We start from the raw sequence: 27556 nt of genomic DNA on the forward strand, positions 1-27556 counted from the left end.
GAAACACATATCACTGTTTCTGATACAATTTTATATCTTTTTTTCTCCCTAATTTTTTGGCCAGCATCCATAGAACAGTATTAAATACTATGTAACAATGATGATAAAAAACACTTAAGTTTTAACTCCAAATTTTAATAAGGTGTTTTTTTTTAAAATTGCTGTCTCCATTTAACAGAGGATGGATTTGGGGAAGAGATTTGTGTATTTTATCATCCTTAGGAAGTTTTAATCTCTTTTTTGTTAATAAGTGTTTTATTTAATGAGGGATATAAGTTGAAATTTATCAGATATATTTTCAGCAGCGGTGTAGATGATAGAATTTTCTTTTTAGTGGCTTAATGTTGTGAATTTTATTTATAGATTTTTTTTTTAGTGTTGAACTACTTTTTCTTACTCCTGGAATAGTCTAACTTATGATATGCATATACATGTATATGTGTAATATTTTTGAAAAGCTGGATTTTGTTTGCTGCTATTTTGTTTAAAATTTTTGCATGATATTCAGGAATGAGATTTAACTATAGTCTCTTTTTTCAAAATGATTTTTACCAGGGTTTGTAATTCATAAAATGAATTTTGGAACTTTTTCTCTTTGTCTAGTTTCTTGAACTATTAAAGTTGCATCCGTGTTGACTTATTCCTCAAAGAGACAAAGAATTCCACTGGGCCTGGCACAGTTACTGGTGCTTTGGGTCTGTGCTTTCAGCATTTTGCGCTGGGCCTATCCACGTTTCTTCTTGGCATATTCACTACATCATTGATTGCACCTATAACGTTTAAACATGTTTTAAAGATTTATACAATTGAGGGAGAGAGAGAGAGAAAGTGAGGGGAGGGCAGAGGGAGAGAATCTTTCAAGCACACTCCTTACTGAGCACAGAGCCCAATGAGGGCTGGATCCCACTACCCATGAGATCATAACCTGAGTCAAAACGAAGAACCTGATGCTTAACTGACTGAACCACCCAGGTGCCCTTACCATATCAACATTTCAATAAGAATGCTCTTATCAGGGGCACCTGCGTGGCTCAGTGGGTTAAAGCCTCTGCCTTCAGCTCAGGTTGTGATCTCAGGGTCCTGGGATCAAGCCCCACATCGGGCTCTCCACTCAGCGGGGAGCCTGCTCCCCACCCCCCGCTCGCCTACCTCTCTGCCTACTTGTGATCTCTGTTTGTCAAATAAATAAATAAAATCTTAAAAAAAAAAAAAAGAATGCTTTTACCACTTTCATACACTCCTTCTGGTCCTTAGTCTGTTTGTTTTGTTTTGTTTAAGAGCCGGGGCAGGAGGGGAGGGGTGGGGGTGAGGAGAGGCAGAGGGAGAAGGAGAGAGAGATTCTTGAACAGGCTCCACCCTTAGCACAGAGCCCCACATGGGGCTCAATCTCACAACCCTGAGATCATGACCTGACCCTAAATCAAGAGTTGGACGCTTAACTTACTAAGCCACCTGGGGGCCCCCTACTCTTTTGTCATAGCACTCTGATCTTATTTATTGTTGCTATAACCCTAAGATTATATCAAAAGTAAGAAATTTAGATTTTTTTTTTTTTTAGATTTTATTTATTTATTTGACAGAGAGAGATCACAAGCAGGCAGAGAGGCAGGCAGAGAGAGAGGAGGAAGCAGGCTCCCTGTTGAGCAAAGAGCCCCAGGTGGGGCTCGATCCCAGGACCCTGGGATCACGACATGAGCCGAAGGCAGAGGCCTTAACTCATTGAGCCACCCAGGTGCCCCAAGAAATAGATGTTTTAAATGCCTTTCCTCTTTTCTACATTTCCTCTGCTTTCAATGAGAGTGTTTCCTTTGCTCTAGTGAGCAGTAATTGTTTATTTTCTTCCTCTGTTGAAGCTGCTGACTTTTCTCATATACTCAGTCTTTATTGCTTAGCTTTATCCATGTACATCTAGATGAAGCAGGACTCCTAGCTGATACACATTCCTCAATATTCAAGTAGGTCTGGGAGGGATAGAGCAATGGGTGGGGAGCATACCAGGGCATGCCTTGTATTTGGGATAGGTGAGCCAAGAAGTACGGTCAGCTTCCTCCTACCCCACCCGTCCCACAGTGAGGAGGAGGATGACTATGGCGTCTGCACTTTTTCTCAGGATGTGGTAAGTGAGAACATACGAATAACCTCTCAAGTACGCTTGATAGGATTAGAGCAGCATTTTCTGTCCCTCTGGATCATGAATCCTTGTGTAAGTTTTATCTTAGGTGAACTGAGTAATGTCCATGGCAAACAGCTTTTGTTTCACAGTTTCTCTCCCCACATTTACTCTGGTAATAGGGCTCCTTCTTTCTTTTGACAATGCCTTTTCTACTCCTCCAGTAATATAGGGGATTCACAGTATTAAGGGTTGTTTGTCACAGAAATTTGTCTCTCTCCTTCCCATATATAGTCACAGTGGTAGGCATGTGACTAAGTTAAATGTGAGTTTTGCTTTAAATTAAGTCCTATTATGATATCTTGTCAACCTGGTCCCATTGATTGGTCCAAAGGATGAACAATGAGCCAAGCCAGTTCAATCAGAGCCCTTCTCCAGAAGTTTTTTGAAGTAGACCTTGAATAGTCAGGCTCTGAAATGTGAGCTTAAAGGATTTAAATGGCCAGCTCTCAGATCACAAGGAGAAAAATCAGTAAGAGAAAACCAGCAGACATGCTGAGAGAAACAGAGTTGTGAGTACTTGATTTTGGTAACAAAGTTTCCTGGAGTGTTCTAGTTCTTGCTTTCAATGAAGTCCTTCATATAACTCTGTGAGCCATCCAAATAAAACCCCCTTTGGCCATGTTGGTTCCAGCTGGCATTCTTTATTCTAACTGACATAGTCAAAGGGGTTTTTATTTGGGTAGCTCATAGAGTTATCTATCTATCTATCTATCTATCTATCTATCTATCTATCTATCTATGATACACACACACACATATATATCCAAACCAAATAATATATATTATTTCACCTATTTCATCCCAGGGAAATCTAACTCTTTGAGTCTGACCTTGCTGATTTCCAGGGATTGGACAATATTTTCTCATCAGGGACAGCAAGAGGGACAGAATCAAATGCCATGCTAAGATCACTATCTTGGAAATATATTTGTTTATCTATATGTCTATCTATATCCCTGTAAATACATTTATTAAACATTGCCTCTATTTTAATTTTCTTTCTCTTTGTGAACTATGAACAGATTTTTCCTCACACTAAAATCGGGAAATTGTGAAGAAGTTCAACATTTTATAGTAAGAATACAATGGGATTTGATTCCAAGAAACATGTGTAACAGGGTATCACTACCACACAAATGTTATTTCAGAAAAAACAAATTCCATATCTAGTGATGTCAGCAATTGAGTTTTTGGTCTTGGACTAGTTTCAGGCCCTGAGAGCCTGATATGATCTGGATACATGCTCACCATCCTGGACTAAATCCCTATGCAGTCTTTGCACTTTGATGCAAGATAGTAATTTAAACAATCTTTTTCTTTGACTTCCATTTAAAATTTGCAAAAAAAAAAAATTCCATTATTTTAGCAGCTAAAAGTTCCCCCTTTTCACTTGATGGTAAGCAAAAATTGTACTAGGAAATAATGAAATTTGAGCCATATAATAATGCATTATCTTTGTTCTTGAGAAAAACTTCTCTTTTTTGTTTTCAAAAACCTATGAGAAGATAAAATTATGATGCTTAATCTGTTCTGATAACACACTTGAGCAATTTTTTATCTGAAGCAGAACTTTGCTCTTCAGGTGTTCTTACAGTTGGCAATTAGCAATTGGTAATTACAGTTGGTAATCAAGTTTCACAAAGTTTAATGAGTCTTCTGACTAGCCTTACCACCTTTAATGACACATCCCTTTCTCGGTCCTCTGACAATCATATCCAGACACTTCATTTTCCTATAAACATCCCACTGATGGAAAAAAAATCTTTGAACTATCTTAATTTCTAACTAGCTGGCTTGCTGCATGTTTAAAACAAATCTGTGCCCACACTAAGTCTCTCTGAAAATTTTCCCTAATACACTGTTAAATGTACACTGAGTGTGGGAAGACAGGCAGTTTGGATTTCTCTGGTTCTCTTGCCCCCTTACATCTTTGACAAAAATTCTCATCTCCACATCTCCATGTTTGCACTTACCTCCAGGTTTTATCTGAGCCATTTTTCTTATTTCAAATTCTCTATTTGATTTAGAATAACCACTCCAAGTCCATTCCTTTTTTTTTTTTTAACTCTAAAATTCCATCTCTGAAAGTGACTACTCCCCTTTGTTTCAAATCTCTCTTCTACTCACCTGTCCCTTGGAGCCTCAGAACGCTCCAACTTGTTCCACCTAGAGTTGTAACCCTTGGTCTTCCACTAAGTTGCTCTCTGTGTATGTGGTATAACTCTTGGTTAGTTACAAACTTCTCTGATGCCTCTGACAGCGCTTTGGTGGTAATAAAACATATTAAAAAGCTAACATGGGGGGGGGTTATTACGCTCCAGACACAATGCTAAGTAATTTACTGGCCAAGCATTTAGAATACTGCCTGGCATATAGTAAGTTATTAATAAAGTTTTGTTATTGCTACTTTTTATAGCCCTATGAACTTGGTACTATTTTTATCTCCACTTTACAGATAAGGAAATTGTGAGGCACAGAGAATTACATAACTTGTCCAGGACTACAGAGTTCATTAAGTGGCAGGGATAGAATTGAACTCAGTCTGTTTGATGCCAATAGTTATTCATGTTTTTAACCACTATAGAAAATTAGGCTAAACACACACACACACACACACACACACACACACACTCTCATGAATCTCGTTTCTGCAGGTTTCAGAACAGTGTAAGTTGTACTCAACACAGGTTTTACTTTGAAATTCTTTTCTCTTTTAAAATTCAGCTGCCTCATAGATATAAGGAAAAAGGCACAAGCATTTGTACCTCCCTGGAGAGTGTCATTGTGAAATTTCGAGGCCACTGAAATACGTGTCCTCAGGGAGAATAAGAGTTTTTCAAAACTTGTAAGTTGCTAAGGAACTGAGTTTTGGGGGTTTTGTTTGTGTAACTGTTAGTAGGCTCTTCAGTCAGCTTTTTTTTTTTTTAATTTATTATTATTTTTTAAACTAACTTATAATGTATTATTTGCTTCAGGGATACAGGTCTGTGATTCATCAGGCTTACACAGTTCACAGCACTCACCATAGCACATACCCTCCCGGATGTCCATCACCCAACGGCCCTATTCCCCCTCAACCCCCAGCAGCCCTCAGTTTGTTTCCTAAGATTAAGAGTCTCTTCAGGTTTGTCTCCCTCCCTGGTCCCATCTTCATTCAGCTTTTTGAGTTGTATTTTCTTTCCTAGTTTTTAGCCAGCAATACCTCGTATTTGCTCTGGTAGAAAGAATTAGACTATGTCATGGGCTAAGCAATATTAAAAGTTTGTGGATATAACTATAACATAACAGATTAATAATAGCATTAGAGCCTCAACACCGATCGTGTAATGCATCTTAACTTCTTACAGCTACTTCATTGGATGCTCACGATTGGTCTGTGCTGTTAGGGCTTTTCTCCCGGTCCTCTTGCTTGATTGTAGAGGGAGAAATGCCCCACTTCTGCTGTTGTCCCCTAGAGTTCTAAGCAGGACTTTACTTTTCTTCTGATCTCCCCTCCTTCTCCTCCTCCCATATGCCGCTGCCTGCTTCCTCCTTAGCTGTCCGAGCCTACTTGAAAGGAACCGAAGATCGCCGGACCCCAGGGCCTGACGCCCTTCGAAAGGCTCCCGGGGTCCCCGGGGACCGGATTCTCAGCCCTAGCCGCCAGGGTGCCATAACCCTTCCACTTAGACAGCAGCCCGGCACCCAGATTCCATCCCTGGAAGCTACAAACCCCTGAGCTCCACCCACCCCTCCGGCCAGAACCCGGCGCGATCGCTTCCCTCTGGATTTCCACTGGGGGGAACGAATAGGCTGGAAGGCAGTTACAGATGCCGGGGGCGCCTTGCGAAAAACCGTGGTGTCCTCCAGAAGAAAGTCGGTTTCCTCCAGGGCCTGCAGTTGGCGGCACAGCCCCGCTCCACCTGGGGAAGGAGGCGGCTCCCGCGAGTAGGGCCCCGGGGAGGCGCGCGGCGGGCACGGGAGCCGGGACTGGAACGCAGAGCGCCGCGGGGTCGGTCCGGGCCGGCGGCGCGTCCGGGTTGCCGCGGGAGCAGAAGGCGTGCACAGCAGTCCTCTGCCGGGCGAAGGCCTGGCCGCCCTGCCTGCTGCCCTCTCTCCCGCCTCCCGCCCCAGAAATTATCTCAAGCGTTGCCAGTTTGATTCCAGAGCCCCACTCGGGTGGGTTCTTTTGTTTCTTTGTTTTAATGACAGTTCCCAGCTCTTGGGCATGTCATGCGCGATTAATTCCCTGGCTCTGTTGAAGGCAGCTGGGATGAAATTTCTTCTGCATCATCCTTTTGGGGATAATTGCTTATGATGTGACGTCAGCCGGATTGATTTTTCTCTCTTTCAAGAGAGAAAGGGAGGAGGGAGGGAGAGAGACTCACGGACGTGTGCGGAGGCCACAGACATTAACGTTTGGAATTCCTTCAGGGCAAAGGGCGATGGGGATGGGAGCTTACAAGTGTGCGGCGAAGACATCAGACTGCACGGAATTATTAACAAGTTTTTCTTTCAAAGAAGAAAAAAAAACCCAATCCCCTCCGCAGCGAGCCACTTAGGTGCTCCTTTCATGCCCGAGTCCCCCGTTAAGGTGGCAGCGTCTGATAATTAATCTCGGGTACCCAGCCGCTGCAATAGGCTTAAGAAGACGAAGAGGAGGGGCGGGGAAGTGCGTCACCAGGTGGGGAAGGGGCTGTGCGTTTGGTGACAAGCGGGAGGGGTGGGGGTGGAGGGGAATAGGGACGGAAAATAGGTTCTGTGTGCTCTCCCGGGGTATTGTGTCAGGAGATGCAGGCTGGCTACCATGTGACGCGGTCCAGAGCTGAAGGGATTGGCCGAGGCAGCGCAGGCGGTGCAGCTCGGCCGGCTTGCTGTTCCTCTCCCTTTCTCTCGCAGCATCTTCCTGGGAGCCTGTAGGTGAAGCGGCACCAGCAGCATCCATGGCCTGTCTTTGGGGTTAACACTTGTCTCCTTTGGCTTCAGCAGTGGACAGAGCAGACCTCTCGGCAGCGGCGTTGTGAGGACTTAGCTGGGACCTGGAATCTTATCCTCCTGTATTTTTTCAGACTCCTTGGAAATTAAGGAATGCAATTCTGCCACCATGATGGAAGGTAGGATGCTTTCTGCTGTGGTTGACTGGCTTCAGGCAAGGTCTGGGTAGAACAGCGTTGAAGAATGTGTGCAGCCTGGGTTTGTGGCTGGTCTAGAACCTGGTTGCCAGGATTTGCAAACAGAAATGCTGCAGTTTGCTTGCAGCAGACCAGGGCTCAGACTAATGGAATCAAACCACAAGGCTTCTGTTTAGCTCAGAACCTACGAGCTCCCAGCTCTTCTGGAGGTGGGGGGAGCACCTAAAGTGCTTCCAGGGAGCTGAGATAGAGCTAAGAAAGAGCTTGCAGAGCAAATAAGTTGGGAGAGAAGATAAGGTTTTCTGCTCTGGGTTCCTGGGACTACATGATTAAACATTTACAATGGAAACTTGTTTTCTGAAATTGACATTAGATAGGGGAGGTCATTGACAGAGTTATCCATGCTGTCGTTTTCAGTGAACTGTTTAAGTTTTTTTAAAAAAAATTCTTGTAAGACATTTTTATCTCCACAATTTACATGTTATTGTTGGGGTAGGAAGTGCAGCAAATTTGGTCCATAAGCTATATAGTTACATGGGGATGTCATTGCAACAGAACGAGCAATATGAGGAAGATATCTGGGCCTCTTAGCCCCGGATTCAGGGTCTTCTCAGGTTAAAAAAAAAAAAGATTTTGTGCTTCTTAAATGCATTCCCGTGCAATGATTCTTAGCCAAGCACCAAATAATTACTTACTGATTACCTTTTTGCATTCAATATTAAGTGTAAGAAGGAACTTTCCCTAGGGAGATGTTGTTTAAACTATATTTTATTCTACTAAATTACCTTTCTAAGCCTGAGATAGTTGACAACCAAGATTGCCTCAAAAAAGCTGCAAGCTGATTAAGAAAGAAGCAGGCAGCCCTACCCTGTCTTTGATTTTGTTTTCACACTACAGGATGGTGCAAAACTCCTGGCCTTTCCTAAGATGACAGGCAGAAATTTGTCCCCAGCCTGGATTTCACAATGCAGAATCAAGTGCATAATGGGTCTCAAATCAGCCATGAAAATGGCAGAGAGGCCACCTCTTAAGCCAAGGTCTGTCCTACAGATTTTAAACATTCCTTAGAAATTTACCAAAATGGAATAAGAGGAGGATGTTTTCAAAAAGCAGTGGTGTAGCCCACACTTATTTGGTAGAAATGAATTCTTTTTGCTCTCTGTGTCATCATGTCAAACACTGTTAATGTAATTTGGGGGAGTGAAGAATTCTACAGTCATGGCTCACAGATTTTAGAAAATAACCTTAAAAGAGAGATTGGGTATCATTTTGTTTTGGAGCCTCGTCTTGTTTGCAAAGAGCTCTCAAGCTAGTTTTTTAAAATACAGGTCTAAATAAACTGAAATTACTAATGCCCTGAGATTAAATCATTTTCATTAATTTGAAATGAATTTAATCTTTGAATTACAAGGCAAGACAAACAGAAAGAGTATTACTGATATACTTTTCAATTTAAACTCATGTGGATTACCCTTTTCAGAAAAAAAAAAGAACAATTTTATCTCTAGAGGTAGTATATTTCTCCAGCTAAATTTCATTTGTAGCATTTCCTAAAAAGAAATCTGCATACATTCTGATTAGGTCTGAATCTTACACAGAGAAGTGGAAGATCTTTCATTTTCACTTCTTGCCTTGCAAACTACGGAGTTAAAGTGTCTTTTTCGAAGGAAGTCATATTTATTGACACTCATTAACAACTCTCCTGGAGATATCGCTTATTGTGCCATTCCAGAATGTCAGTTGGTTCAAAGCCCTATGATAAGCTTATCTGAGCTGCCTAAACTGAAATGAGAACTGGAACAAAGACTTGTGTGGGAGCTGAATTAGCACTATCACCCTGGGTCTGCCAAATTCATCCAATGAAGGATGTTTTTTAGCACCGTTTTGAATTAGAGGTGACACTATAGATGCAGTTGCCTTCTGTGAGATCCCTGCAAAAGAAAATGGACAGGTGTTTCCATTGGCTTCAAAATATAAATGAAACTAGTCATTTTTATCTACCCACAGTTCCTATTTAAATGCTTTTAAAGACTTATTATCTTAATGGTTCAGTGACCTTAGAAAGGCGGGTAGGATCCTTATCTAGAGATCAATTTGCCTATCAACAGCCTTGTAACTTAGTTGCCAGTCTTTTTGATAATACATGTATGTTTCTGGTATTGCATCCCAGAATTTCACCTCTGAATTGTTCGTGTCAGGAAGATGTGGCGGAGCAGTTATTTCCACTTAACTCACCCCTAGAGGAAGTAGACTGTTCCATCTATCACAATAACCTTGGAAAGATAAGGAACCCCTCAAAGTCACCCTAAAATCCTGTCATGGAAGCCCTCTGCTGAAACAGCAGTGAGCTCTCAGGCTGTGTCACCCAACATTAAGATGGTTAAATGATGTCTCTCCTCAACTAGTACATTTCATCTACGTGCCCACACGCATACACAGGGTTATGCACACATGCAGTCGTCAACACATATACATTATTAAGGAAGGGAGAGACCCTACATTTACACTGTATATATTTCGACGTTCATCAAAGGGTTTAATTGTCTGCTCAGGAAAACATGGCCATGGCAACTTTTCAAAGCTACTTCTCAACTCTGTGTAAAACAGGAATAAACAAATATTCTTCAGAAGGGCTCATAGTTTAGTTTTGTGATCCTGTTTTGATGGAATCAGATACGGGCTCCATTCATTCAATGTCTAGTAGAAATTCTGGTCGTAGATGAGGAACGTTACTACCTCCCTAGTGATACTAACATCCCTGAAGGTAGGGAAATAATTCTGCAGGGACCTCAGACGTGTTACCAGAAGTTTGTGGCTCCATGATTCCTTTCAAATATTTTCATTTAAAAACATATATTTTAATTTGATACTGGATTCGCTGATTCCTGCCGTCTTTATTTTTTTTGGCAGCGGTTGGTATTGAGTTCTGTCTTTTCTGAAGAAAGCCACATGATATGGAACCTTCTATATGAATGTGGAGGGAAAGAGGGTGAGCAAAGGGAGTTATTTGCTAAAAGGCGCATGTACTGGTTAAGCTTACAATGCAGTCTGTGTGATTAGGGCAACTCTTCAAGGATTCTGTCGTTTTCATGCATTCCTATTAAAGTTTGAAAAGGATTTTAGTTACCCCTTCCTAAGATAAGTGAAGCAAAGTCAGTGTTTCTTAGGACATCTCTATGTTTGTAGGGCAGCCTGGGAAGTTTTCCCTTGTCTCACAGAGCTGTCCGCAATTACCTATGTTTTTAGTTCCATAGTCAGGCTCTTAGGTACCGTCTTGGAAGGATAAGTTTTAGGGTGCCAGTGATTTCATCCTATATAACAATTTTTAAAATTAACAAGTACATTGTTAAGGGGTTGCAGGATATAATTGTAATGTACAGGGTGATTGAATAATTTTTGTAATATTTACTAATCATGATGGCCTATAAATAAGAGTATTCTGCATGCAGTCCTTTTTTGAAATTGTAAAAATAAAAAAATAATATTTTGAAGCAGAAAATGGGCAGAAAGGAATTTGAACCCAATTTCATTTTTTTTCATTTTTCATTCAAGTTCTTATAAATAGCATAAACCAAATTGGAGTTCTTTATTATGACATGTATCTATTGCTTCCTTCAATTTTAGAGGAAAAACAATGAACCAGCATAGTCACCTGGATGTTTTGCATTAGCGTGTTTATCCCAGAAGACATAATTATATGGTTTTCCTGAATTCTAATAAATGGAGAAGAGGATTTTCTGGACCCAAGTTCATTTAACAACAATGCCTATATTTTTGATCCCTCATAACATTTTATAATAGGAACTTTAAAAAAAATTGTATCAAGATGGGCATCTTAACCTAACTGAAAACTAGGAGCTAACTGAAAACTAGTTTCTTGGGTGGTATATTCTCTTTCTCTCTCTCTTTTGAATATGAATATCCACAGACCATACCTTTTATTTATTTTTTGTTTTTTAATACATTTTTAAAAAGATTTTATTTATTTAAGTGAGAGAGAGAGGGAGAGTGAGAGAGTGAAGCAGACTCACCACTGAGCAGAAAGCCTGATGTGGGACTCCATCCCAAGATCCTGAGATCATGACCTGAGCCAAAGGCAGATGCTTAACCAATTGGACCACCCAGGCCATACCTTTTAATTCCTCATTAATGCTTTTTATCTCCAAAATTATTATTTATACAATTTCGAACAATCCTAGCTTAACTGAGCTTTTGTTGTTGCAATGAAACTTATAATAGTAAAGATTTTTTTTCTATCTAGAAATAGAGTTTTATTTATTTGGAAAACTCTTTGATCTGATGAAAAAGGAACAAAGCATTTTGAAGCTGGAATTGTTCATTTTCTAGTTAACTAAGAAGTTTTAAAGGGAATGCTTCTAACTTCCCAGAAAGAGTGAAGTTATTTTGGAAAATCTTAAGCATGCATATGAGATTCTAGTACATGGGTCATGCTTTATGTAAGTTCTCTCCTTCCTCGAGACTCTGTGTCAGAAAGAGTATTCTTATATGTGTAACTTCCCATGCAATTCCAAGGGTCAACACTTTAAATCTCTAAAAAGAATATGCAGTCTTAAAAAACTTATCTTAGATAAACCATTCTAGAAGACTCCGGACAATTCTTTCTTTTGGATTTGGCACATACATTATCCATGTTTCAAATAATAATTGCAGGAAGTGACCGACTCAGTTTTTATGTTCCTGAAAGTTTGTTTATGAATTGCTCACTTGAAACAGGTTTTCCCATAGGAATAATGATATATATGATTAGAGTTTCATACGAGATGTTCAAAGGCCATTAACCCAGGATTTAGTTGAAATACTGAATATTTGCAATGAAATGTGTGAAGAACAATACAGTTACCACAGTAAGTAGCCAGAAGAGAACAATGGGATGAAATAGGTTTTCAATTTGAAATGCTGGTATTTGTGAAAGGGAAGATTTAATTAGAGGACAATGAGGATATGGAGACACAATCTGAAGAGTGTTTTCAGGTATATTTCCAAAAGTTTTAGAGGGTTATGACACTGGATTTTCAATTATGTTTAATTTTACTTCCATTCTCACGGTTTACCTTTCCTCAATTCAATTTTATCACATGTACTCCTGTTAAACTCTGATTACTTTCATTATATAAACTCACAAATGGAATTAATAAAAAAAAGAGAGAATTTACTGAGCTAATGGTACAGGAGTTGGAAGGGAGAAAATGTTGAAGGGATTACAATGGATTTGGGTTTATGTGTCTGAAATAGTCCCCGAGGAGAAACAAACTGAGATAGAAGAGAACTGAGGAGCATGAGAAGGGCAGGATATCCTTGAGGAGAAAGTAGCGTGTGTGGCAGAGGTGTTGGGTCAAACCAGTTTCTATATTGACTACCAAATATTTCTGTGGGCACAGGATGGTACGCTTACCAGGGGCAGAGCCACTAGGGATGAAGGTCAGACTCCACTGGAGAGGGGTCAGTCTCCATTCTCGGAACATGTATGACGTTTCACTATATCCACAGAATGTCAGGGAGATACTTAGAATCTCTATTGAAATACCTCATGTCATGTCACTTCCTTGTTTAAAAAGCTTCTTTATCTTCTCATTTCTGTTAAAGTCAATCACATAAAGGAGGCTGGCCACTCTGGCCTGACGTGACTCTCCAAGCACACTGAGTGCCTTACTGCTGGTTTCAGAGTGTTTAAAACAGATACTTTCTTGCCTTAGGGCTTTTACTCCACCTAGAACACGACTTTGCCTATTCATGGAATAACTGATTTTCTTGTGGTCCCAGCAAAACCACCACCTCCTCAGGAGGACATCCCTATCCTCCTGTCATCCCAAGCTCTCAAACACACCCTGTGCCCCTACTACGTCTCAGTCCACCTTCTCTCCTCAGAGATGTATTTATGACTCATGGTCGTGTAATGGTACATGGGCTGAATTACTCCAGAGCTCAGCTCCACAAGGACGGAAATCTGGTCTATCATATTCACCTCCCATCCTTAGTTCTTGACCCCCAGTGGGTGCTTAATATGTTTGTTCATTCATTGGAGAAGGGAGGAAACCAGATATAATTACTCCGATGACTTTATATGGTGCATTGTAAGGTATTATTAGGGGTGTGATAGTCGATGTAGGAAAAATAAATGCTCAAATTTGTGTTCTCCCTGGAAAATAAACATGAAATAATTAAGAAAAAAATAATGCATTGTTAAGTGGGATGTGGTGATGTACAGAAAATACATTTTGAGAAGCAAAAGAAAAGAAATGGTCCATTTGAAAATAAGTGTTTGGGTTTGAATCATTTTGGTGACTAGCTCCAAAGAAATGATTTTATAATGGAAAGAAATGAGTGATAACACAGCTATTCAAAGAAATTCCCAGAAAATCCCAGGAGCAGTGCTGCGAATATGCTGTACATTTTTTTCCTTTTCTCTCTCTCTTCCTGCTTTCCTTTATTTCTGCCTTTCCTGTCTCCACTTCCATCATGCTTCTACCCCATCTTTCTCTCCCAGGGCTCTCCTTTTCTCTGGATTATGACCAGATCTGAAAACACTGGCTTCTAGAGGTAGAGTTTGACTTGGAATCTGGCAAAGTTTTTTTTTTTTTAATATTTTATTTATTTACTTATTTGACACAGAGAGGGAGAGATCACAAGTAGGGAGAGAAGCAGGCAGAGAGAGAGAGGGACAAGCAGGCTCCCCGCTGAGCAGAGAGCCCAATGTGGGACCTGATCCCAGGACCCCTCAGTGCAACCCACTGAGCCACCCAGGTGCCCCTGGCAAAGTATTTTTAAATAGATAAAGGAATGCAGGTGAATGTAATGTTGTATAATGCATTCATACAATGTGATGGTAAATGAGGTTTTTGCCAAATTATTGCTGATTGAGGAACTCCTAAGTCTTAGAAGCTCAGAATGGTTGCTGAATTTGTGTAGTCTGGGTTTTTTTGTGGAAAGAGCATGGACCCAGAAGTCAGACTTAGGTTTGAGTCTAAGTGTTGTGACTGTTTGGCTGTGTGCCTTGAGAAGGTTACTTTACCTTTCTGGGGTTCTGTTTCCTTGCAAACAAAATGAGAGAATTGATCTGCCTACCTCTAGAGCTTCTAGCTTGAAGAGTCTCTGGCACTCACTGAATGGTTTGGATTTCCCAGTCTTACTCCCTCCAAGGTTTAAATTGAATGATTGAGTCCTTTTCCTCCCATTTCAAAATGTAATTGTTCCTAACACAAAAATAATTCAGATGTATTACTTTCTGCCTTTCAGTGGCTATTCCTCCTCTGCTGTTCTTTTGCATCGATGCCCCAAGTTCGTTTTGCCCCTTTTCAGCATCAGAAGACAGAGTGCAGTGATGCCACCCTCATCTATAGTTCTTAGAGCAGAGAACTGTCCATGTGTTCATCAGAAATTGCATGAATTGTACAAATGTGTCCTAGGTGTTCGGCACTGGTCTACATGCTAGAGCTTCAAAAGTGAACAGCAGCTACAAGTTCCCGCCTATACAGAGCTTCCTGTTTGGTGCAGGAGAGATGGGAAAATAAGATGGAACACAGAGTACATTCGATGGGGATCAGAACTTTGGAGAAGAACTGAATGGAGAAAGGAGATAGAGGAAGTTGTGGAGGAGAGGAAGGAGTGGGGTAGATGGGATTGCAATCGTAAGGAAGTCGGGAATGGATGGCCTCACTGAGAAGACGTATGAGCAAAGACTTGAAGGAGGGGAGGGGGTGAGCAGCCATTTGGAGGAAGAGTCCAAAGAGGTGGGAGAAAGAGCATGTGCAGAGTTTCAGAACATGGGTAGAGCAGCAAGTGCTTCTGAACAAAAGGAGAGAGGGATGTTTACGAGGGGGACTTCGAGGTAACATAGAAGCAGACACCCGTGAATCTTCAGTGGTATGAAAACCAGTTTCCTTTTGCATTAGTCAGTTGGTATAAGCCTGTGTTATCCACATGTCTAGTGACAGCTGGGCATTCAGAAGCCTGGTGTTCTGAAGCTGGTTCTGTTGTGCCTCTTGGACTCATTCTTTCCACATATTTAAGTGAATGGGTGAATATCATGCTCTTCCCTTAGCTTGTGGTTCCAAGCCTGGAGTTAGAGCTGAGTGTTCAACTATAACTTGAAGCTTGAACATTTCCATACAAGGGAAATGGCCTCATGATAAGGGTGACTCCAGAATCAGAATTACACATCAATTCATGAATGTTTTGGCTATGTTTGACCTTCATTTTTATTTTTTGTTCATATTAGCTTCTTCTCTTGTGTATCAGGAATGGTAATTTAGAATTTTTAAAAAAGAACCATGGAGACTGACTCATGTTACCCATCTTTAACAGGCAGAATAATGAGTAAAATATTGTGCTCACTTAGGGCATTGTCATAAGATTGTCTGACTTGCACACACTTCAAACATTCCAAAATGTGTCATTTATTCAAGAGGTACATCAGAAGTTTCTCTTCAGTGCACTGGGAATATGACAAGGGAATAAAAAGGCAGCTGTGGTCTCTATTTTCAGAAGCTCAGAATCTAGTACATGCTATCATACACTTGTGTGCATATCCATTTTATTTTCACATCATCATCTCTGTGAGGTAGAAGGAACAAGTTTACTATCTTTCTTTCAAACAGAAAAGTCAGGCCTGGTGAGGTTATGTGACTCGCTTAAGCTGACCATCTTACCAAGTGGCAGAACCAGCATTTATGCACCATGTTTGACTCCCAGTCAAGTGGTCTTTATTTGTATGATAGTGTAACCATCATACCAGAAAGTCCTACTTGTATCTGAAATTGTTTGGCCTGGGTCTCTGGCTGACAAATGTACAACAGATTGACCAGATTGGACATAGTATTTCACAAGCTTTGTTCAGTATGAAGCAAAGGATTTAATTAACAGATTATGATCCTTCAGATCAGCCATCAGCTTGAGGAAGGCCACCAAACACAGAAGCGGGCACCTTTCAGTGACACTCACTGGTTTCCCAGAATTTTATAATGTGGAGGGATATGGGATATCGAATTTCACAGCTCACCCTCTACACAATGTTTTATCAAAAAGCCTGGCTCCCACAATAAACAAAAGCCCTTTCTCCCTGAGAAGGACACCTCGGTGTTCACTCACATTCTGTGAAAGCCTTGGCCATTATCAGGAAAACATGATGGTGTGTGCTACCATTGAAGACGAACCAATCTAGTCCAACCCCGTTTCGCAGTTGAGAAAACCAGAGCCAAATGAAATCACTTACCCAAGGATTTTTATTCTCTCCATAAGGGGACAAGTCAAAGTTTATTTTAGTAATGATTCCAAAAATGTGAATAGACAAAGACTTGGAAGCCATGGTGTCTTTCACGTTCAAAGGTGCTGGGACTGGTTGGGTGACTGCCCAAAGACACACAAATGAATGTGTCCCCAGGGGCCACCGCTCTGCTCCATCCACACACAATGTGGCCATTTATAGCTCTCTCCTGTGCTTCCATGTCTCATGCGTCTGCTGTCAGTGAGTCAGCACTGTGTGGAGGGAACAACTGGGAATTGAAGGGGCTGGATCTCCTGACAAGCTCTATGACCTTGAGTGAGTTCTAAAACTGCTTTGGCCTCAGCATCCCCATTTGTAAGGTAGGAATGACACTGGCTCTCTACCCCACGGAGTCATGAAGCTCTAATGAGATAATAACTATGAAAACCTCTGAAGAAATGTGGTGCCCATGCCAGTGATTTTCTGATGGCTCTCTCTCAGTTTGATTGTTACATGTGGATTCTTAACGTTCAGTGGCCAGGCATTACTGCTTGCTATTTGACCTGTCAAGTCGATTATTGCTGTACGTCTTTTGCAGTGGGACCTACAGATTTCTCTCCTCCTTTCACCATACTGTTCATTACTAACATATTCTATCATTCTTGATTCTCAGTGGCCAGGGTTTACAACTTTACCTTTCTTGACCTTGGAAGTTATCACCAATCAGTCTCAAACATCATGTTCTCTGGCCTTGGCATCTGTCTCACCATCGTAGTCCAGGCCACCTCTACTAGTTGTTTGGAATTGGCACATGGGATGATACAACGTTGCTTTCCCTACCATGGACAGCTTTCCAAAGTTGAAGAACTATGAGTAAAACTGGGTTGTATGTGGTCTCGCTCTGCACCCAACCTTTACAAATGCCTTAGAGTATCACGGAAAAGTGGCATGCTCACAGCACTAGGGTTGGTAGCAATGGTAGAAAATGGTCTATAAGCCCTATAACAGGTAGGACCCTTCTCTTGTACTATAGACTTTAACCACCAAGTTTTTCTTAGGCTCCGTGGGCCTCCTGTTCAAAGGATTGTGTCTACCAGGTAGTCAAGCCCCAGGCTGTGCTTGGATTCATTCCTCATTTCTCCTTCCAACTTGCCACACAGCAGTTGGTCCTTTAGAGTTATAGATGATCCTTCCTAAAAGATCTTGGCTCTGTTCTCTCCCTTTTATCCTCTGCTACCATACCTGATCAGACCTTGCTGCTTCCCATCCATGCACCTCACAGCCATCAAAGACCCCACCTGCCTTTGATTTTTTTTCCCATGCCTCTAAGATGAAGCTCAAATGCTTTTGTGTGTGGTGTAACACTTTCACACACCGGCTACCTCATCTCTTCAAAAACACCTTGTACCAGCCAGACAGTGGCTCCTTGCTTTTCTCTTTTCTTTGTATATGCTATTCCTTCCCTTATCTGCATGGGCATAGTCTGCTCTGATCATTCAAGGTCAAATAGAAGTGGCCCCTCTTCAATGAAGCCTCCCATATTCTCCGTGTTGAAAGTGAGTTGCTCCTTGAGCTCACTTAGCTCTCAGTTCTTGCCCTCCTAAGGCCACATATCGGAAGGTTTAAGAGCACTGGCTCTGGAGTCAGAGTGACCTAGGTTAAATCTCATGTATGTAACCTTGAAAAGCTAGTGCATCTGCTTCCTCATCTAGAAGATGGAAGTGATAACAGTAACTTTCTGGTAGGTAATTTACTCATATGAAGTTGTAGGATTAAATCAGCCATGCATTTTCCAGAGGTACAGAACCAATAGGTTAAGAAGCAGACGCAAAGAAAGAGAGAGACAGAGACAGAGAGAGAAAGAAAGTGGGAGAGGGCGAGGGCCAGGGAGAGGGAGAGGAGGAAGGAAGAGGGAAAGAGAAAAAGAGAGAGGGAGAGAAAGAGATATTTTTAAGGAACTGGTTCATTTGATGGAAGGGACTGGCAGGCAAGTCTAGAAGCCATAGGGTGGCTGGCAAGTAGGGGTTGATGAGGCAGTCTTGAGGTAAAGTGTTAAACTCTTAATAAATCTTACCTGCCATTTTCCATTTATATACCTACTTTGTTGGCTCCTCTGCCAAGAACCAAGGACTCAGAGCAGGGACCGTGTCTCACTCAATTTTGTATTCCCAATGTATGGCATGTGTAAGTACTCAGTAAAAAGCCAGTGAATGAATGAATGTTATTGAGGGATCGCAACTTTTTGGGAAATAGACAAGCTGCTCAGTGTATGTATCATGAGAATTATATGAGTTGATATATGCAAAACATTAAAAGAAGCACTTGGTTCCTATGAAAGGTATATTAAAGGTTATTCTGCTGGGAACATTGAAGGCTCCAGTATGGTTCCTGGATGCCAGGCAGTACCCAGGATCCTGCGCCCTCTCCTCTCCCCAGAGCACCCATCTGCTGCGTAGGCTTGCTCTGGCTGAGCGCCACATTCTGGTTCAGGAGCGTGCAGTTAATCTAGTATCTCACACAGTCTTTCTGACTACATTAATTGTTTTGCTCTCATTTTAGGAGAGACCGGGTTTCATTGTAGAAAACTCAGAAAACAGGAAGATACAAAGGAGAAATTGAAATCTCCAATTATCTCATTATTATGAAATAAGTAACCACTGTGACAATTTGTTGAGTGTAGAACATGGACTTTGGGGACAATCTGAAGCCCTTCAAGCCTCAGCACTGTTAGCAGTAAAGAGGGTAGAAGAACACCCTCCACATAAGATAGTGGGGGAAATTAGGGCACCTGGATGCCTCAGTTGTTTAAGCAACTGCCTTCATCTCAAGTCATGATTCTGGAGTCCAGGATCAAGTCCCACATCGGTCTCCCTGCTCATCAGGGAGTCTACTTCTCCCTCTCACCTTCTCCCCTCTCATGCTCTCTTTTTTTTTTTCTCCCTCTCTCTCTCTCTCTGATTCTCTCACATATATAAATAAAATCTTTTTTAAAAAAAGATAGTGGGGAAATTAAATTAAAAAAATGTACGGACTTCAGGTGACACTTACCTGGCATAATAGGTAAGCACTCAATGAAGTCTAGCTCTTAATAGCTTTACAGGCAAAATAAATATGTCAAAGGACCCAATTTGATCAGAACATATGTATGCACACATGTGTGTATATCCACACGCAGACACCTATGGCTTTTCCACTTGGCATTAGATTGGAACCACTGTCCTAGGCAGTGTGCATATTTGTTAAGAGTAATGGATCTGGAGACACACTGGAGACATGTAAACTTTGACTCCTCTACACTTGTCAGCTCTTTAGGTTTAGGCTAATTATATAACCCCTTTGTGCTTCTGTCTCTTCTCTGTATGGGATAATCCCTATCGGGAAAGGTTATTATAAGGACTAAATGAGCTTAACGTATTATGTATAGTGAGTATTATTTTTATAATATATATTATAATTATATATATGTGACATATAATATATGAAAAACAGTATTTGGCACAGAGTCAATGCTCAGTCAAGAAATGCGAGCTACCATTATCATCCTCCTGAAACGGTCTTCACGTGCATTATTTGTACTGGTTGTAGAATATCCCATCGTTTTATCATTTATGTTACTCTTCCCCGTTGTCAGACATTTAGACTGTTAGCTGGAGGTTGGTTTGTATATCGAGCTAGAATGGCTCATGTTAATGAGTCACGTGGTGTGTCAGGAAGATTTCGTTTTCATTTGGCAAGACAGTTGGGTGAGGTGGTCGCAGTTCTGCTTTGGGCTCGAGTCCTGACAGCGCTCCAGCCAGCTAAGTGACTTTGGACAAGCTATCTAACATTCAGAAGAGAGAGCAAAGTAGTAGAAAGAGAAATTGATTTTAATTCAAAAAATTCTAACATCTCCTGGCACCATTCTTTATTAGCTATGAGGATGAGGCCAAGAATTTGCCAGGTGGGTGGGAATTGATTTGCTGTGTCCTCTTTGAAGGTCCTGGCTGTGTATTTTGGGTAAGTCACCATCTCTTCTATTTTCCCATCTGTGGAATGGCAAATGAGCTTTCCTGCCTTTCTCACTTGGTGGTAAATATCCAAGCACAAAATATACGTGAAAATATTTTTAAAAGCAGTAAATTTTTATATAAACACAGTGTAGCTTTAGGGCTGTTGTTACATTTAGTATTTCAGAAACTTTTCAAGTAAAGGTTAGCTTAAATAATTTTGAAGGTGCTAACTAGTTTTAAGATTCTGTGCTCTGGGGCGCCCAGGTGGTGCCGTTGGTTAAGTGTCTGCCTTGAGCTCAGGTTATGGTCCTCGGGTCCTGGGATCAAGTCCCCATGTCAGGCGCCCTGCTCAGCGGGGAGCCTGCTTCTGCCTCTCCCTCTGCCCCTACCCCCACTCATGCTCTCTCTCTCTCTCTCTCTGTCAAATAAATAAATAAAGTCTTTTAAAAAAAATTCTGTGCTCTACCAAAAGGGTTTCTGGATGTAACCCTACTAGAGTTAACTTCTCTCCCCATTATCGTCCACCTTTCACACATACAAATGATTTTCATCATTCCTGGATACTTGGTGAAGAACACAGTCCTGCATTTGGCAAAATATTTATTTGAGCAGGAAATGCTACATATAATTTTGTGAAACTGGGTAAAAATATTGTTTCTAATAATGACTATGTAGTGGGACAATTTCAAATGCATTTTAAAGTGTGTTCAGATGAAATCTATCTCGGCCTAATTACAAACCCAAATATTGTTTTGAATGTGATCTCAGCAAGGTCTAATCCAAGCAATCCAATTGCCAGATCAAAATATTCAACTAGGGTTCTTCTTTTGAGTTTTCCACTATCTTCTATCTTTGTGTCAATGCCCCTCATGCAGACAGATGGAAGAATAGAGTTTGTTGCCTTCTCAGTGAGTTTTGGCCAAGATAACGGAGGACAGTCTCTAGTGGTGGTGGTATGCTGTGAGCCAGCCATGCTTCTGAGTGCGGGTTACAAGGGAGCAAAGAGTCCTTGCTCTGCTGGGGCTTGCCTCCGACTGTGAGGGGACAAGTATAATTTTAGATGGTGGTAGAGTCAATGAAAAACAAAGACTCACTGGGAAAGGCGTGGGGCAGTGGGGATCAAAGCTGCTTTCCATGGTCAGGAAAGACATTATAGCGGAGACTTCTTCACAACATGACATGTCAAGATCTGGGAGCACAGTGTTTCATGAGTGGGCACTGCGGGGCCAACCCACGGCCGGGGGACTTGGGAAGCTCAAGGAACAAAAGAAAAGCCAGAGTGGTTGGAGGGGATGGAGGAGTGAAGGGAGGGAATGGAAATAGGAGAGAAGGAAGGCGAGATTCAGACCAGGCGGGGCTGTGTGAGCGATGGAGATGGATCTAGAATTGAGTGGGAGGCAGTGGAAAGCCACTGGAGGGGTTTAAGGAGAAGTCACATTTCCATCTGCATTTGTAAACAATTACTTTGGATGTTGGATGGACTGGAGTAGCTACAGATGGCCTTCTGGGTTTTTGTTGTTGTTTTGAGAGGAGACTGCCTTGAATCTGTCTTGGAGTAGTAAATACTCTACCTTTACTTAAATGTTCCATTTATTTTCAGGAAAACTAAGGGAGATTGGAAGGGATTATGGTAACCTTCCCCAAATCCATTTAGCACTGTCTCTGCTGAGGTCCGAGGGCTCAGGTGATGGTTTAATTCAACTATTGAATAAACTCCTTCTCTAACCCAAATGGTTTTGATATTAGATTTTTTTCAGAGTCATGTTGACAGGTAAAAAAAGATGAAGATCTTTGAGTATATCATGTGCTTTTTTTTTTTTTTCATGTACCTGTTTTTAAATGGCTGTGAAGCACTTCAATTATTCGACAGCCATTCTGATAGTGAATCAGTTAGTTTATTAAGCTGGCTTTCATCACTGAAACTCTTTCCCTCTAAGCCAGATCGGAAAGATAGACGTGCTTAAGAGATCTTACTGCTGACAGAGGTTGACCTCTCCGTGTTCCATTTTTCTTCAACAATATCTCCGTTAAAACCCCTTGTGTCCTTGCTAAATTTCATTGATGGAGATCCCTACTGTCTCTGGTAACTGGATTCACCTGTGCACACCTCCGACTCTGTAGCTCCTCTCCTCTTACCTTTGGGGGCTGAAACTCTCTGCTCTGAAATCTATTTGTAACCCAGAGGAAAATATATGAAGCATTCTGTAGCTGGTACTTGTCCCTGTTCCAGTCTTCTTTACCCAAAGGGCTGTTTTTCTTTTCTAGTTACTTATATGATATAGCAGGTAAATACACAGGCTTCGAAGTCAAAGCAGACCTAGGTTCAAATCCTGCCTCTTTAAACTACTGGCTGAGGACCTTTGGGCAATCCTGAGCTTCAGGTTGTTTTCCTTCCTCCTCTCTCTCCTTTCTTCTTTCCTTCCTTCTATCCTTCCTCCCTCCCTCCCACTCTTTTTCCCTCCCTCTCTCTCTCTTATTTCTTAGCTTTTTAGTCTATCACACCTTACAAGATTTATTCGAGCTCTAAACATGATGCTAGAGGCTAGGTGTGTAACTAAGTTACATAAACAGAAGCCCCTCTGGAGCTTACAGTATAGGAACGAAGACATTAAATTAATAGAGATACCGCAGTCCACCATGGGGAACAGATGATCCCCCTCCTGACCTTCTGAAGGTCAGTGGTATCCTAACCCTAAGTGGCACTGCTGATAGTCATTCATCTCACCTCGTCTCATCACGTAGGCATTTTATCATCTCACATCATCCCAAGAAGAGTGTTATACAATAAGTTATTGTGTGAGAAAGAGAGAGTGCATTCACATCATTTTGATGACAGTATAGTCTTATAATTGTTCTATTGTATTATTATCATTGCGAATCTCTTATTGTGCCTACTTTAATAAATTAAAGTTTATCATAGACATATATGTATATAGGGTTTGGTACTATCTGTAGTTTTAAGCATGCATTCGGGGATTTTGGAAGGTATCTCCCTCAGAGAAGGAGGGACTCCTGTATGACCTTTGCATTCAATCAGTCATAGCTATGGTTATTGTTATTATTAGCATTACTGTTGTCACTGTTAACATCACACACACCCTGGGCCTGAATGTATGGGATTCAGTGAGCTTTCCCAGAATTTTTTACAGGGTGCTCCAAAAATGTTGATCAACCGTGTTCTTGGTGACTTGCCTAGAACTGCTCTGCATCTGTGCTCCCTGACTCCTGCCAGCTTACTTCATTTCTGCCCTGGTATCTGAGTAGTTTCTGGGGCTAGTCACTCAGCGTTTGGGTACCATCCATGCCTTGGCTCTCCCGGATTCCTTAGAAAGCTCCTGATCTTAGTGCTCTACCTCCTAAATGAATGCCAACAAATCCCAACATGACAACTGCTGTGCTGCTATGCTGTGCTGGGATCCTGAATGAGTGAACCTTCTAGAAGATTTTCTGAAAGAAAAGAGAGTGCCTCCCTCTCTCTTGAAGCCCTTTAAAGAGCCCATTGCTACACCCAGTGTGCACTAAAAGCACCTGTTTAGGCTGAATTATGAGCCCGAAGGGTATTTCTTCCTTTTAGTTTAACAGTCTTTTGTGATTTATTCACTACTGACCTAGAGGCTAGGCCATAATAATCTGCACACTTTTCCATTCCTCCATACCAAAGCCTATGAGAATATTTTTCTTTAAGTTTTGATATTGTCAGTGCATATGGGAGAGATACAACTGTACATGGTCAGCTCTTGATTTTCCTATCTCTTTACGGCCATTATCTCTGAATCACCTCTTCTACTGGAGTTGCTTATCACTGATTTTAGTTCTTCCTTTTTTTTTTTTTTTTTTTCTGTTCTCGAGTTAGACCTTTCCAGTAGGTAGTGGCTTTATAACTTACCAGAAGATGGCTGTCCCAGAACAACGCTTGATCTCTGGCTATTGTAGAATAAGAAATACTAAGAATTTTTTCTTAGTTGCTCCATAATTGCTCTTAAAAAGTAGGTATAGCTATAACTACTGCCCTCCCCAGGAGGAGGAAATGTTCTAGTAAAGTTCATATTTATTAATACAAAAATATTAATGTAAAAATAGGATTAATAAAAACTACCACTTCTTGAGCTCCTGCTCTGTGCCAGAAACTGTTCTTATATTTTCTATAGGCATTGTCTCATTTAATTGTCACAAAGATTCTGTGGGGTTCTACTATGATAATTATCTTTATTATATAAATGAGAAAACTGAGAATCAGGGAGTCCATGACTTGCCCAAATATTTAGAATGTGTGTGCTGATCTCTATGACTTCCAAACTTATGTTGTGAACCGCTGAATAATATTTCAAACATTACCTTTGAGAAGTTTTATTTAATATATTCCCATGCAAGGGTACCACAACAACTGAAAGTAAGTACTGTTGTTACAAGGTGCTTATCTCTTTTTTCTTACCACACAGAAATTAAATATGAGGAGATTCCTGTCCAATTCCTATACTACTATTAAACACCTATAATACCTCACATATAAATTTCTGGGTAGTAAAAAAAATGAGTAAATAATCATGGAAGTAACGAAACTGCTATCCAGAATATCTTTGTTCTGATTGTTTTTAATCCAGCTGGCTTCCAGTTTCTCACATTTTACTTTATAGGTTTCTATGGCGCTGTATGTTAAAGCAAACTTTAGTAAATCGCATTGGATATTTCAGAGAAATTTGCAAAGCTTTCTTTGGTACTGAAAGCATTTCTCCCTTGCTAGGCTGAGAAATTTATTTCCTCGTCTTGCCTAACAATCTATTGAGCACATCTCCTAGTTTCAGTTATCAAAATTTTTTATTTTATAACATTTCAGAGACAATTCAATCATCAGTTGACCTTTGTTTCATATGAAAAAGAAAGAAGTCATTCTGACTATGTGGCTTGGAAAAGGTTATAGTTCCCAATTCCATATTAATAGCTCCATTGTAGCTAAGGCTTTAACATGCCTTTGATTGTAAGGTTTCTAACGGATACTCAGTCCTCAATAACTATAATAAAATGCATATTTTAAGAATGTGTGAAAATATGCAGTCATCTCCAAGTTTATTTATGAACTCAAAACAGAGCATTTATGCTGTTTTCTTTGCAGTAAATACAAGCACAGCTCTTGGTATCACCTTTTTACCTGCACTCTGTGTATCTTGTTTTTCTCACAATTTCTTCAGTTGAAGCAGGAAAAACTATAGGAGAGATGAACCCCATATATAAGGCATGTGCATCCAAAGTTTGCAAAAGTTCAAGACTCTGCAGATTCTCTGCAGGCAAAAGTGGCCTGTAAAGAAGTGGGCCCCTCACCTTGTGGGGATAGTCGTGCTGGTCATTATCATTCTTGTATGTAATGTGCAAGTGTGCCGGGCTCCGAGTGAGGGCTGTGCAAACGGCCTATCACTTGTCTCTCACAGTAACCCTATCAAGGTTATTCTTTTTTTTTTCTTTTTTCTCTTTTTTTTTTTACAAACCCTTGTGTTGAGGGCTGACTTTCAATAGATCGCAGTGAGGGAGCTGCTCTGCTACGTAGGAACCCCGACCCAGAAGCAGGTCGTCTACGAATGGTTTAGCACCAAGTTCCCCACAAACGTGCATTGCGTGACGGGCGAGGGGGCAGACCCATTTCCAGCCGTGTCCCATTTCCCAAGACGAGGGGCTCTCCGCGCCGGACCCCCATCCCAACACGCAGCGGGGCACACCACGCCACGGGGGCGGGGGCGTTCACAGTGGCCCGCTGGTGGGGACAGCGGGCGACCGGCTATCCGAGGCCAACCAAGGCTCCGCGGCGCTGCCCTATCATTCCACCTGGGAGGTATTCTGACTTAGAGGCGTTCAGTCATAATCCCACAGATGGTAGCTTCGCCCTATTGTCTCCTCAGCCAAGCACATGCACCAAATGTCTGAACCTGCATATCAAGGTTATTCTTCATCCCATTTGATGAATGAGGAAAACGAGGCCCAGGGTTATGTACACAACTAAGAAGTGGCAGAGCAGATAGGAACCGCAGATGAGTCCCGGATCCCATCATCTCCGAGCCACCATGGTGAGTGACTGCCACCCATCATCCTGGACTAGTCTGGGGCAGCTGGGTTAGTGAGGCTCTTGTCCATTGTCAAGGGCAGCCAACCTCTTTCAGCAACACAGCTTCCAGGGCCGTGCTCCTGGGTTCCCCTGCTGGGTGCTTTTCCGCACAGGGTGTGGTTTTGCACCGGTCCACCGCTCCCTCTTCTCTCTTCTTTCTTCATCCTTCCTAGTGTGAGTGGCTCCGTACTGTGTTTCCATTCTGAGCTCTCTGCTCTTCATGCTCCCCTCAACCCATCAGACTGGGTAGCCACAGAGCGGCGTCAGTGAGGTGGGGGGCAGGCTTCTGAGTGAGGCCACTTGCGTCACACCCGGATCTCTCTCACTTATTACCTTGGCAGTCTGGGCCCATTTACTTCTCTGTGCCTCTTTTTACCATTTTCTCAGTTTTAAAAATCAATATAATGATACGAATACCAGTCTCAGAGAGTTTTGCTGAAGAATGAATGAGCTCACGCATATCGAATCCTTAGTCTGTCTAGTACCTGGCACACATAGTAATTGCTCAACTAATCACTTTTTTTTTTCTGGTTTTGTTTTGTTTTTACATTTGCATGATGGTGGGTAATTTATGTCAGGAAATCCCATCATTTGTCGCAGGGAGAAATGACTTCAACCACCCAAGAAAAACCCTTCCCCCAGGAAGAAAACAAACCGAGCTCTCCCTTTCAGATGTTTCCCATTCCTTCGTTGTCAAGTTCCCTTTGGCCACAAACACAAGTTGGCCGCCTGCCACTGGGGCCTCAGAGACCAAAACACCAGCCAAGTTTTGTTTTACTCTTAACTCTTGCATTTCCTGTCTCTCCAGCGCCCTGCTACTCACCTCTACAACGCATAGGTGTGTTGGCAATAGCTCCCTCCTTATGTGGGTGGTAGTTGACTTGGGCTTTGTGGTCTTAGGGCCTGGGCAGAAAGCTGGGGGAATAATGGCTGCCTGATTGTTTGCCCCACAGCAGACGTACCCCAGAGCAT

At 41.6% G+C, this 27556-nt stretch overlaps 1 protein-coding gene and 1 long non-coding RNA gene across 26 annotated transcripts in view; one reads left to right on the forward strand and one right to left on the reverse strand.

Annotated features, from left to right (window-relative positions):
- Positions 1-27556, reverse strand: part of LOC309842333 — a 367302-nt gene that overhangs the window by 143105 nt on the left and 196641 nt on the right. The window lies entirely within an intron of this gene.
- The window catches only part of SGIP1 (SH3GL interacting endocytic adaptor 1), a 211562-nt gene continuing 190115 nt past the window's right edge, over positions 6110-27556 (forward strand). For 15 of the 25 annotated variants that reach the window (XM_082686358.1, XM_082686376.1, XM_082686378.1 and 12 more), the window contains exon 1: positions 6899-7266. In XM_082686358.1, coding sequence (XP_082542484.1) covers positions 7257-7266 — 10 coding nt within the window. In that variant the 5' untranslated portion in view covers positions 6899-7256. Of the gene's footprint in view, positions 6332-6351; positions 6837-6886; positions 7267-27556 lie in introns of those variants that run through there. The other 10 variants (XM_082686374.1, XM_082686359.1, XM_082686360.1 and 7 more) reach the window with 5 other exon arrangements.

The sequence above is a fragment of the Mustela nivalis genome, assembly GCF_964662115.1.
Source record: "Mustela nivalis genome assembly, chromosome: 10".
In the NCBI taxonomy this organism is placed as follows: Eukaryota; Metazoa; Chordata; class Mammalia; order Carnivora; family Mustelidae; genus Mustela; species Mustela nivalis.